The sequence below is a fragment of the Lates calcarifer genome, linkage group LG20, assembly GCF_001640805.2.
Source record: "Lates calcarifer isolate ASB-BC8 linkage group LG20, TLL_Latcal_v3, whole genome shotgun sequence".
Taxonomy (NCBI): domain Eukaryota; kingdom Metazoa; phylum Chordata; class Actinopteri; family Centropomidae; genus Lates; species Lates calcarifer.
In genome coordinates, this window is record NC_066852.1 from 3,730,368 (window position 1) to 3,742,875 (window position 12,508).

General features: G+C 40.1%; 2 protein-coding genes across 2 annotated transcripts in view; both read right to left on the reverse strand.

Annotated features, from left to right (window-relative positions):
• Positions 1–504, reverse strand: part of LOC108893552 (unconventional myosin-VIIa-like) — a 29,546-nt gene extending 29,042 nt beyond the window's left edge. The window contains 1 exon segment of the mRNA XM_051078542.1: positions 405–504. The gene's annotated coding sequence lies outside the window, so the exon portion shown is untranslated.
• Positions 505–3,174: 2,670 nt separating this feature from the next.
• LOC108893553 (calpain-5) overlaps positions 3,175–12,508 on the reverse strand; it is a 50,387-nt gene continuing 41,053 nt past the window's right edge. Inside the window, exon 14 of the mRNA XM_018691672.2 lies at positions 3,175–11,658. Coding sequence (XP_018547188.1) covers positions 11,476–11,658 — 183 coding nt within the window. The 3' untranslated portion in view covers positions 3,175–11,475. The remainder of the gene's footprint in view (positions 11,659–12,508) is intronic.

The following is a 12,508-nucleotide window of genomic DNA, read 5'->3' on the forward strand; positions in this document are numbered from 1 at the left end:
AGTGTATGTTAGTCTAGGACAAAGGGCAAGTAGCATCACAGGCATATCTCTGTCTCTTCGGTCTTTCACATCCCTTTGACGGACCAGTACTTGACAACAATGACATTTTTCCAGGAGCTACATCGGCCGTTTCACAGATTTTATATCAAATGAACTGATTTACATCCGTCACACTGAGACGAGTCAGAATAAAACATCAAGAAGATGCTTTGTTGGACCTCAGAGTTCAAAACCTGAGCTCTCTCTCATCACACCTCACGAGACCCCAAGTCGACCTGCTTCAAGATTTTCATGTAACGACCAACAGCGATCTTGCTAAAGCCTTTGCTGCTAATCTGTGTGTGTGTGTGTGTGTGTGTGGCCTATACATAATGAGCATGTGTACAGTATCTGTTCTGACTCACATGGCAGGGATTCAGAGGCGAAGACGGATGTGATTCAATCATCATCGACCAGGAAAGTTTGAGAGAAGCACTTCCATGTCTTCATGAGCTCTGCGGTTTATTATCTGCAAAAAAATAATAACACAGAGGTTTATTCATTTATAATATTCACACTGTTAATGCAGGATTTAATGGGGAAAAGGAGATTTATCCAAGTCATGTGCCTACAGTAGGTACAGTTTTTGTTGCAGTTTAATTCTTCTACTCCACAAATACTTGACATTTTACTCCCACCTATAGTTACGAGTTACCTCTAAGATTAAGGCTGAATTTGGCTCCACATTTAAAGTTAACTCTATTAAAGATGAGCTTTTATACAAGTGAAAAGAAACTTTCACATTAAACCAAAAACTGGCCTTGAATTATACATGTATGCTACATCTGGTTTATCTGGAAGCCAAATACCTTGAGTTGGACATTTGAGAACCGGTATTATTTTTCTGGTTATTTAGTCAGATTTAAAATAGTCATTAGTTGAAAGTGAGTCACATTTTATTTTGAAAAGATAGATAGTTATTTACATTAATCCCCAGAGGGAAATTAAATTATCACAGCAGCCAGATACATTAAAATACAAATGTAAAAATATAATAATGATTTAAGGAATGACTCAACAAAATCTTGAAATATTCTTGTTTACAGATGATCAACAGCTTTAATCACTGTTTAATTTTGATGTGTTCAGGTTTAAGTTTAAAAGTAAGATGGACTAGTAGAGATTTAGTATTTACTGTCATTTCTCCAGTGGTCAGTACGTTTGGTCAGTTATTTGTTAACTTTTAGAATAAACAAAAATCCTCCGAGCAGCTCTTCTTTGTGCTCATTTAACATGTTATATCTTGTTTATTTAATCAGTATAAAGCCAGACCAGCTTCCCCCTGCTTTTAGTCTTTATGCGAAGCTAAGCTAATCGTCTCCAGGCTGTAGCTTCATATTTACCAGAGTGGAATCGACCATCTCAGCTACATCAAACCATGCTCTCAGCTGTTATACTGCATATATACCTATATGTATGTGAGCATTTTAAATATGACTGTTCTCAACCCTGGAAACAGCAGTGTAACCACCTTTGAAAATCACTATTTAAGGTCCATTTATCAGCGTTTTTATGAAGCCTTCAACTGAAACATGGTCACAAGTGGCTCTTGAGTTCAGAGCTGAAACGATTGGCCAATCAGCTCAATATAATTATTATTATTAGTGGACTATTTTGATAATTTCCTTTGAAATGTGAATATTTGCTGCTTTTAATTGTCATAATTAACTGTAAATTGAATATCTTTATTTTTTGGGCTTTTGTTAGAACAAAACCAGAGATTTGAAAAGTATTTTTGACATTTCATAGACTGTACAATGAGCCAATTAACAAGAAGAACAATCAGCAGATTAATCATTAATGAAAACACTCATTAGTTGAGCCAAGGTTCATTTTTATCTTGTTCTGATCGAAATATGTCTCCATATCCACCTGATTTCTGCCTTGGCACCTCATATGATTACTGCTGTTCACATTTATAGTTCCTTCAACGTCCTTTAAAGCAAGAGTTGTGACTTTTTTCTGAATTTGCCATTTGTATCTGCCTCTGCACTGAATTAATTCTCATCACAGAGACACTTAAATCGCTGTCTTATCCAAGAAGAGATAATCTCAAATGGAATCTAAATTGGAAGTAAAAACACTATTCAGACTTTATGCAACACACACACACTATAGCCAACTGTATTTACTTGAAGGGTACATAATGGCTCCTTTAAGTGCTGGCACAGGACAAAGTGAGCAGTAAGAGGCTTTGGCCTAAAGCTACAGCCGAGCAGCAGCGCTGTGGCCTGGCAGCAGGCTAAGCCTTCAGCCTCAACCCACGTTCACCTGCCCCACTTACCTCTCAACACTTTTTTTTTTTTTTTTAAGTCCTTGTGTTGCCTGGGAGGGCGTGAGGTGGCCCAGAGTTGACAGGACACTACAGAAGGAGGAGGAGGATGAAGTTTTTCTCTCTTAGTCCTGTCTTTTATCTGTCAGTCCCTTCTTCTTCTTCTTTTTTTAAACCTTTCCCACAGCTGTCACCCAGCTTTCCATTCTTCTTCTTCCTCTTCTTTCCAGCCTCCAGGACGTGGGTTGAGCATTGAACGCTGAGCGTTGAGCGGCCCAGTTACAGTTTGACGTCTGGGTCACTGACGGGGGCTATCCAGACTCTCTCGCTGTGCCTCATTCATGGCTGCTGATCCTGATTAGCCGGGAGGTGGAGCCTGTTGGTGGCAGATACAGAGACCAGCTGGGAGGTGAAGAGGGGAGGTCATGATTTCCAAGTTGCTAACACATGCTAAGTCATTTTAAAGGCTCACTTCACATTACAGATAGTTTTGGTTTCTGCTTTCACTAATGGGAGGTGAACAGAATTGTGTACTTGGAGCTCACACCACTGGAAAAACTAATTTAAATATTAAAAAGCAATGTGTGAATGTTGCTCTGGATAATCTGCAGAAAACACTATCAACTGTTTTCATGGAGACTAAAAACTGTTCAGTGTGTTTTGTGGATTATCCAGAGTGAAATTATCGCTGGAAAAACATGCTACAGCTTAATGTTTTATCACGCTAGCTCCTTTCTTTAGATGGAAATTTCTCAACAACTCTCTAATGGATTGCCACGAAATTTTGTACAGTGATTCGTGGTCCCCAGAGGATTTACTTTGTCTTCATTCTCATTTCCATGCAGTGACAACAAACTCGAGAGTAGGTTTTCCTGTTTTATTTCAAAGTCATGCCACAAGTTGACATTAAATACAAAAGAAAAAATAATAATTTCAGAATCGTAGCTATAAAATAACCACAGTGTAACCGAGAACCAAATTCAAAGAACACGCATTGAAAAAAAAAAAGAAAGAAAAAGGAAAGCTCACGCTGTAAAGTAACACACGGACAAGCACACGGTACAGAACATACAGCACAGCTCTCTGATACTTAGCTATCAGTAAACATACCAGATCTGAACGCAGGGTAAAGTGGATATATAAAATTAACAAGGTTATAAAATACTGATAAAAGATACTTGTTATAAAGACCGTAGCATCTTCTAGAAGTGTCACCATGCAGTAAGTATTCCAGTCTCCAGTTAATAAACATCAGCAGAAAAATACAAGAAGAATCACAAGCTCATTCCTCGAGTGGACAAGACTCGATCTCGGATAAAAATGTCATTGAGTCAAATTCAATACAGTCTACGTGATGCTGTCATTGAGATAAACGTAATACCTGGCGTTGACTCCTGACTGCGACTCCCATCACAAAATGTCTTGTAATTTTAGACACATGCAGCAGTATGCGAGTTGACGAGGCTATAAGATCAGCAGGCAAGCGAAACCTCAACTGTGACCGACGTCATCGTTCTGTCTCAAAGTGATAAACTGGAGGAAAAAAAAACGCCTCTTACAGAATGAAAAAGAAATAATTTCTTCAGCACTCTGAATCTGACTTACTTTCAGTTTGGTCTATCCACCTTGTTCCTAGTCTCTTGATACCTTGTGTGAATTATGGACACGACAACAGGTGTCTTCTGTTTGAATGTTGTGATTCACTTCTTGTGTGTTTGTGTAGTCTATCCTCTTTTCAGGTGGTGGAGAGGTCGAGTATCTCAGGTCCAATTTGTTTGGGAGTTGCTGGACATCCTCCCAGATCCATATTCTCCATATATCCCTAGAATTTATCTATAAATTTTAGATGTCCATAATATAATTTTGCTATTTCTGTCCATTCTGCAGATGGATCCCTCCTGTTTCCGAGGTTTCTTCCATCATTAAAGGTTGTTTTTTCTTACCCAATATGGGGGTCTAAGTATAGAAGGTGTTGTATTCTGTGCAGATCGTAAAGCTGCTTGAGCCCATTTTGTGATATTTGTCTAAGCTGACAACATATCTGCAGGGTTCACCAGGTTTAATGTAATTTGATACCAGCCAAAGTATGAAATATATCAGCAAAAACTTGTAGGGATGATATCGCCTGGAATTATTTACCAAGTGCATGAATTTACTGACATATATATCACATTTCTGTCGATACTTCTCAGCTGTGTATAACAATAATTCCTAATAATATCACTAATTAATAATTAAACACGACCTGGACCTGGATAAACAGCAGAAAATGGATGGATAAAGGGATTAAACAATCTTTTAAAATGCTCTGTTTATTTAAAGTCCTATGTAATTCAAGCCAGTTTGTGCTAAAATCACATTTACCAATTCAAAGAAAATGTTTTATGGAGCCACCACCAGTAGTCAGTAAAGTTAGCTTAGCACAAAGACTGGAAACGGGGGGAAACAGCTAGCCTAGCTACCAGCAGCTCACTAATTAAGATACATATTTTAATCCAATTTTACAAAAGGTAAAACATATTCAGTGAGCTTTCAAGGTGCTGGTAGGTCGACCAGGCTAGCTGTTTCTAAGCTAAGCTAAACGGTCTGCTGGTTGTACCTTCATATTTTCCAAACAGACATGAATAATATCGATCTTCTCGTCTAATTCTTGGCAAGAAACCAATCTAGCACATTTCTGAAAGTGCTGAACGTTTCCTTTAAGGTGTTCTGCGTTCCCACGTCATTTATTTCCCCAGAATCTCTACAAAGCGAGGACATCAGCAGCGTAGCTCATAATTCACACAAGGTATCGTAGGACATGGAGAAAAGTCCATACTTCACTTGATTCCTCTACGTATTCTTGCTGATCACTAGAGGTAGCGAGCAAGAACATCGTCCTCTTGAGATAAATGTCTAGAATATACTGTGTAACATCCATCAAAACATGGATACCATAACAAACTGATAAGTCGATATTGCTGCTACTTTTATATACATACTGTATACTGCAGGTTACTGAATACAAAATATTATAAAACTGGATACTGTTTAAATGCATGCAAGTGTGCAACATAAGCCTTGTACTTCACACAGTATGTTTATCAAAGTAGCAACAGCAGATTATGTTTTTACAACACTCTGAGAAACAAAAATATATATACTCTGTGATTTGTAATGGTGCGAGCAGATTTTGAAGCGGTTTTGCTACATGCACTGGCTTTTTTTTTTCTTTCTTTTTTTGGGATTCGTACAAAAGTCACCACCGTTGTGAGCAGTTCAGCTTCATCTGAAAGGTTTTGTGTTCTGAAAACCAGCTTTGGCATGGCCGTGCGGAAAATATATATATATATATATATATATGTACAGAAAACTGATAAGCTTTGTAGCAACTGTCAAAAAACCAGGGAAGGTCCGTACACTCCAACCAAGCCTGGTTAGTCTAGAAGCAGGAGTGTTTGTGTGTGTGTGTGTGTGGTTAACAGTGAAAGCCGTAACACTTTTGGCAGAGGATCACAATGTGCAACAATTACAATGAGTAAACACAGCAACGCAGTGAAAATCACTTCGTTATAAGGACAGAGAAACGAAAGAGGACATGTAGCAGAGAACAAAAAGGTACCAAAAAAAACCCAGAGGATAATTGTTATTTAACCTGTCTTACATTTGTTTGCACAGGAAACATCTTTACAGTTTAACTTCATCACCCACAAAACTTCTCTTTACAATAGACCATTTGTCTTTTTGGCACTGCTGCAGCACATGAGTTGACCTGATAAGGCTTCACGCTGAGCTCTTATTTTGGCTCCTTACTCTTATTATCACCGCAGGATTGTGAGAGACGCAGCGACACTGAAATGTGATATGTCAATATTTAGATTTATACTGACACCCACACAAATCATAAAAGTAGGGAGCCACAAAATAACCCCAACTTGAATATAAAAAACAAGGTGGTGGCTTCAGTTGAGGAAAATTTAGGATGATTTTCATCGTCAAATAACAATGACATGGCACATTAATGAATACTAATTCAATCTTTCTCAGTCTTTACCTCGATGTTCACTGGAATCATGAGCAAAACATCTGAATAGCTGTTCTTTTTCTTTCTTTACAGATGAAAGACGTGCAGGAACATAGTGATTGTAGATGTTTGTAATCTTAGTTTAGCTTGTTAACATGCTAATATTTATTAATGGCTGATGGGATTGTCATTAGGTTTTGCAGGCATTTAATCATAAACCAAACTGGACAAATTAAAACTTTGACCTGATGGTGGTGCTAGATGAAAAGGTAAATGATCCCCAACATGATGACTGAAATCAGTGGTATTCATTAATGAACCATGTAGCTTAGCTTATAGTCATGTTTGTTTCATTAATTGGGTCTTTGACAGTCCAGTTAACACAAGGCTGTAAACTGTGATGTAGCATGTAGCAACCCAACATGTTTTGGTGGCAGGCTGCGACTACGGGAGTTTAAATGTGTGTCTAGTCCATGTGGGTCACTCCAGATACAAAGTCCCTGTTTCGGGCTACGATCATCCTGAAGCCCCATGTGGTCACAGTTTGTGTCAGTAAATAGGCTGATGAGTGAGGGGGAACAATAGAGGAGTCCATATGGGACCCATGTGGTTCCTCTGCTTGTTACCGCATTAATAAAATCTGGGTTACAGAGGATAGTGGAGGGGTGCAGCCTGTCACACCGACATGTCGACTCCGAGGCAGGATATAAGATTTAGTCTTTAGTCACCTTTACATTCAACTTAAACATCTGTTTTTCTGAAGAATATCTCTCTTTAAAGGTATTTCCAGTGTCCTCATGTGTAAAAATATTTTGTTCACAGCACGATAATAAAGATTTTAAACCAGTTTCTCAGGTTGTCGCTACAGTAAAGAGTATTTTCTACCCAGGAAACCAGAAATTACAAACTGTATGTCGTTGATCTTTGTATGTTAACATGATATTTTGTTTGATTTGACAAAATAAAACCAATATAGACAAAACACTAAGCTTGGTTAACAGAGAAAGCATAAGCACAGACTGAGCAAGGAATATGTCATTTCCAGCTGCCATTTTTGTTTGGATTGGGAAACAAATGTCATAACTTTGGAAAAAAGGTTAAAAATATTTTTTATCAAGTAGAAAAAAGAATATTTTTTTCAACCAGATTGTTGTAATATGGAGAACTAAAGCTTCCATTAGAATAAATAAACGGCTCAAATAAATAAATAAATTAAATAATAATTTAAAAAGATATGAAGAAATAAAAGCCTCACTTTTATATTTAATTATTTTTCTGTTTACATTTATTTCTGTATTTTTTCACCCACCCAAGACTCGCCGTACCTTGATGCTGTTACTGATTATAACAGCAGCTTTAGGTCTCTATATAGAGGAGTCTTTCAATATTCTGGAAATACCCAGATATTTATTTTCCAGAAAATCAGATGAGACTCAAATGTAACGGTGATCTACGACAAACATAAACTGTGTCTGGTTTCACCCTCTGATCTGTGAGCTGTCAATTTCACCAAATCCACGAATCGACCCTCAGCTTTGGCACCGATAATCTCTCACTCTAAACCCCTCAGTCAACGCCTTCTCTGTCGGCCGTTAACAAGCTGATTTTGTAGATAATCACAGTATCGACCTGTTGGGGGGGATTAAACAAATATGTACAGTCACACCTGGAAGCTGCTCCACTGGAGCAGTTAAGACTTCAGTGCCTTGCACAAGGACACTTGAACGGTGCTTTGTGAGAGAGGGAAGGAGGGTTTCTTACTGTAAATAAAAACCAGGCACACACTCCCATGTTGAACTAGGGGTGTAAATCACACGATATTATATCGATTCAATGGACAATGTTTCGATGTTTGTTGATATCACAAAGTTTGCTACGATGCGATTTTGATTTGATTCGATTCAGGAGCCGGCGATCGATACGAGACGATATCATCTGCTGATTTAACACAGTCACTTCCATTCATATCAAGCAACTAAAAAAAACATTTAACTTTTTTATTCCTGAGCTCAACCAGACGTTTAAATGAAAACCTCCTCTTCACTTTAAATTCAAATCCAGATATTGTGTAAACTTCACTCCTATTTAGAGTCTCAAACTAAATATTTTTAGAACTCCACGCACTACACCTTCAGATATTGGCGACGTTTTTCCTCATTAAATCACTGCTCGCATTTTGTTTGGAGGTGTGCGCTCAAGCGGAGAAAGACATGCCGGTGGGAATTTCCAAATAAATGCGCGTCTTACAAATGACAAAATGTACGATGTACGTAACCGCTCAGACTGCGATTATTTTTACAACAGAGAATCAGATCAGTGGACGCGTCGTTGCACTTTTTTTATAGCTGCCTCACAGTAAACTTTACATCCAGCTCTTGCCAACAACAAAACTAACTGTGGAGTTCGATACTCGACGGACGGCAGAGCGACAGCGTGACGCAGGCAGTGTGAGTTGCTCAGATTCTGCATGCTAGCCGCGAGAACGGACCGGCATTCGTATATTTTCATCCACATAGAGCAGTTAATTTCTGATCGATGCTACAGGATTGTTGATCATTGAATCGATGTATCGTTACACCCCTACGTTTCTGTGCAGTTTCTAACACCGGCCGTCTGACAGTGTTACCTTCTGTCGGACTAAAAAAAACAACATAAAAGAGCACAGAGAAGATAAATAGCACCTAAATAGTAGTCAAAAACTGCGGCTAATGTTCACTGATGCTAGAGGCATAATGAATGCATCACTGTGTTACAAGACATAACCGTTTCAAACCGGTTGATATGATCAGACATGAGGTGCAGTAAGTGTAGACATGCCGACTGCTCGAAACTAGCATTTCCAAGACTGTTGAGATAGAAGAATAAATATAATATATATATTAACAATTGAACAGTACAATACAAGGCCATGAACATATTGGAAAATAACCCCATGCAAGACACGTTTATAAAGATGCTGTACACAAAGGTGTGTGATCGGTTTAAATGCCACGTGTGACAGTTCAAGTAATGGAAAAAGGCGCTGAAAAAAATCAGGAGAACGGACTCGAGAGATTAGTCCACTAGCTGTCTTACATTCAAAAAAGGAAATGTCTCGATAATGACAGTAACTTACATTTTTGATTCTCGTTATGAAACACGGGGGAAATAAAAACGAGTAAGACCGAAAAGTCGATAAAACCTGGAATGAGAAGTCTCTGCAACGATATTGCACTTTTGAAAACAACAACAAAAAAAGTAGTAGTTGAGATTTTTAGTCTCTGTCACAAAAAGCCCACTAGGTGCTAAAAGGTCAAACTGGATGCCAACGTGATCTACGCAATGGTTCGTCAGAGATAGATTACATTATACCAGTAGTGAAATCCTTCGTGAACAGTTCGCTGTTTTTCCTGCTGTGGAGGCAAAGCCAGGATCAAGGCAATGGCACAGGTTGTTTGGCAGGACGTCTCCTCTGCTCTCCCTCCTCTTTTCTTTCATCCTTTCATCCTTAAGGGTCTTGTTTTTTTTTTTTAAACCTCATTAAAACTAAATAATGTGCAAGATGTGTTTTCACCTAAAGGGCTCTTCACACCTCTCCGTGGAAAAATCGTCCCGGTTTCTCAACGTGGATTCGCAGATAAACATTCACCCAAGCACTCCCAGGTACTCGCATTTACACCGACGCTGAATCTAGCAGGATACACACTCTCTCTCTCTCTCACACACACACACTCTCTTTAACACACACACACACACACACAGACACTCACCCCTGTTTCTGTGCCAACAGCAGAAGCACAGCTGCTTTCTCTCGGGGTCGACGTGGCGTGAGTCTTCAGGCCCGGGCCGACAGACTCGAGTCAGAGGAAGTGTCAGGCAGTGGTGTTGCCGTTAAGAGATGATGTGGCACAGGGGGTGGTGGGTTTGTAGCTCGGCTTGGGGGTAGGGGGTAGGGGGCCAGGCCAGACTAGACTAGACCAGGCCAGGGACTAAGAGAGCAAAGGGCCTGGCTCATCTTTGGTCCCATAAAGCACTTGATTTATGTCAGGGTGAATCTTTGCACTCCGGTACACGAGGAGGGGGGAGGAGGGGGGAGGGTAGCACTATCAGAGGCACCGGCTGCTAAGCTACGACTTGTACAGATGTGCAGCACAGGCAGAGTTTAGGTTTTTTTGTTTGTTTGTTTTTTTTTTTTTTTTTTTTTAAGCCATGCAGTTTGGAGATCGTCCATAGCAACCGGCAGAAAGCGTCTCGGGGAGTATAGTCGTGATGGAAGACGGGGGGGAGGGCGAGGGAGAGGGGAGGCAAGATTTCACACAAGATCACGCTCAACAGGACAACACAGAAAAAAAAAGCTCTTCTCAGTCGAGGGAGAGGATTTAGCTGCTGTTGGCTTTTGTCGAAGTCCACAGTAAAAAGTGACAGACAGTGCTGCATGCTCTCCGAAGCACCGGCAAAAACTGGTGAAGACTTGAGGTGTCTGGGGCGGGAGGATCGTCATCATCATCATCATCATCATCCACAGGTATAAAGGAGTCTGTCAGTTTGTACAGCAGACGGAAACTGAGACAAAAAAATGACGATTTTAAGGAGCACAAATGGAGGCTGTGCTAAGAAAGGTTGATGGAGAACAGGAGGAGGATTTACCACAACACCCCTCCCTCCCCCGGTCTTCTCAAGGTGGAGAGACAGACTCAGCCTTAAGGCAATGCATAGCCCTTGGAGACATTGGCACATGCATGGCGAGTGCAGAAATGTCTGCATATGTATCGTATGTGCATGTATACGTGAGAAGGAAAAGAGAAGTTTGTCGATTAGGGTCAAAACTTTCTTTAAAAACCTGTTTAGCTGTAGCTCAGTTGTTGACGGAGACTACTTTACGAGCAAATGTCTCGAGCCGACGCTAAAAAAATGGACGATTTTGGCAGGAATGTGTTAAAAGTTATTCAATACGAACCCCAGATAAAGACACCTCCCGTCCAGATATTAATACTGTAAATATATAAGCCTTCAAAAACACGTAACAAAGTCGAATTTAAACGCCGAGGCGAAAGAGGATGGGGGAAAACAGACGCAAAGAGAGAGAGCGCAAGCGGCAGAAAATAGACACAGTGAGCTCCCGTGACGGTCGGAGGGGGACGAGCGGCGAGCCGTGAGCGCTGGGATCAACGGAAGGGTCGCGTCAGATGTTGGTGAGTGTGGTGGAGGTGATGAGGCGCACAGTGAGCGTGCCCGGGAGGTCGTTGTCCTGGCGGTTGCCCTTGTCGCGGAGGTGGAGCGTGTGCTGCTCCTGCCGCTCGTTGGGGTCGCTGAACAGGATCACCTGACCCAGGAAGGTGTCCACGATCATGTTCTTGTTGTAGATCTGTTGGCCGCTCGTGGGAGGAAGGCGGAGATCGGAAAAGGAAAGAGGGAGGAGAGGGAGGAAAGGGAGGAGAGAAAAGACAATAAGCAGTCGCAAGAGAGAAACCACAGGAGAAAATACAAGAGGTGATGGAAGGAGCAGAAGGAGATGAGAAAAGTTAATAACTTTAGTGGTATTTCAGTTTCTGTTTCGTGGATTTGAACTCGACCAGTTCACCTGATTTGGCTCCTCAGACTCAGTTTTTGAATACTTTTGATTTTGCCTTTATATACCACATAAAAAATGTTTACCATACCCATGTGTGGCATCGTTTTATTCGGCACAACTTCACCTATATGATCTGATAATTATTTTTTCACTTTAACCTACTTTAGTAACACAAAAATACACAAAAATATATTAGTTATTGCAATAAAAACCATGAAGGTTGGAAATATGAACATAACAAGGTAAAATTGAAACATAATAAAACTATATACAAATATTTTAAACTATATACAATGGTGCAGAGTTTTATTGTTTTTTATCTATGCCACTCTGCAACTGCCACTCGCTTTTTTCTGTTTTGTAAAATGACAAAAAATGACGAGTTGAAGTATCGGAGGAGAAACAGCAGTCTACCTGCAGAGCATGAGCTCCTCCTTTCACCACGATACAACATGATGCAATTTCACACGTACGATTGACTAAATTCAACATCACATTACCAACAATTCCCTAACAAGTCAGACTGGCCTTACACATACTGCCTGATATTGAGCCTGTAATTGATCGGTTATGGATGTTCAGCAAATTTCCTTAGCCGTCACACACACCCACACACACACAGAGATGATGAAGGGAAATTGGA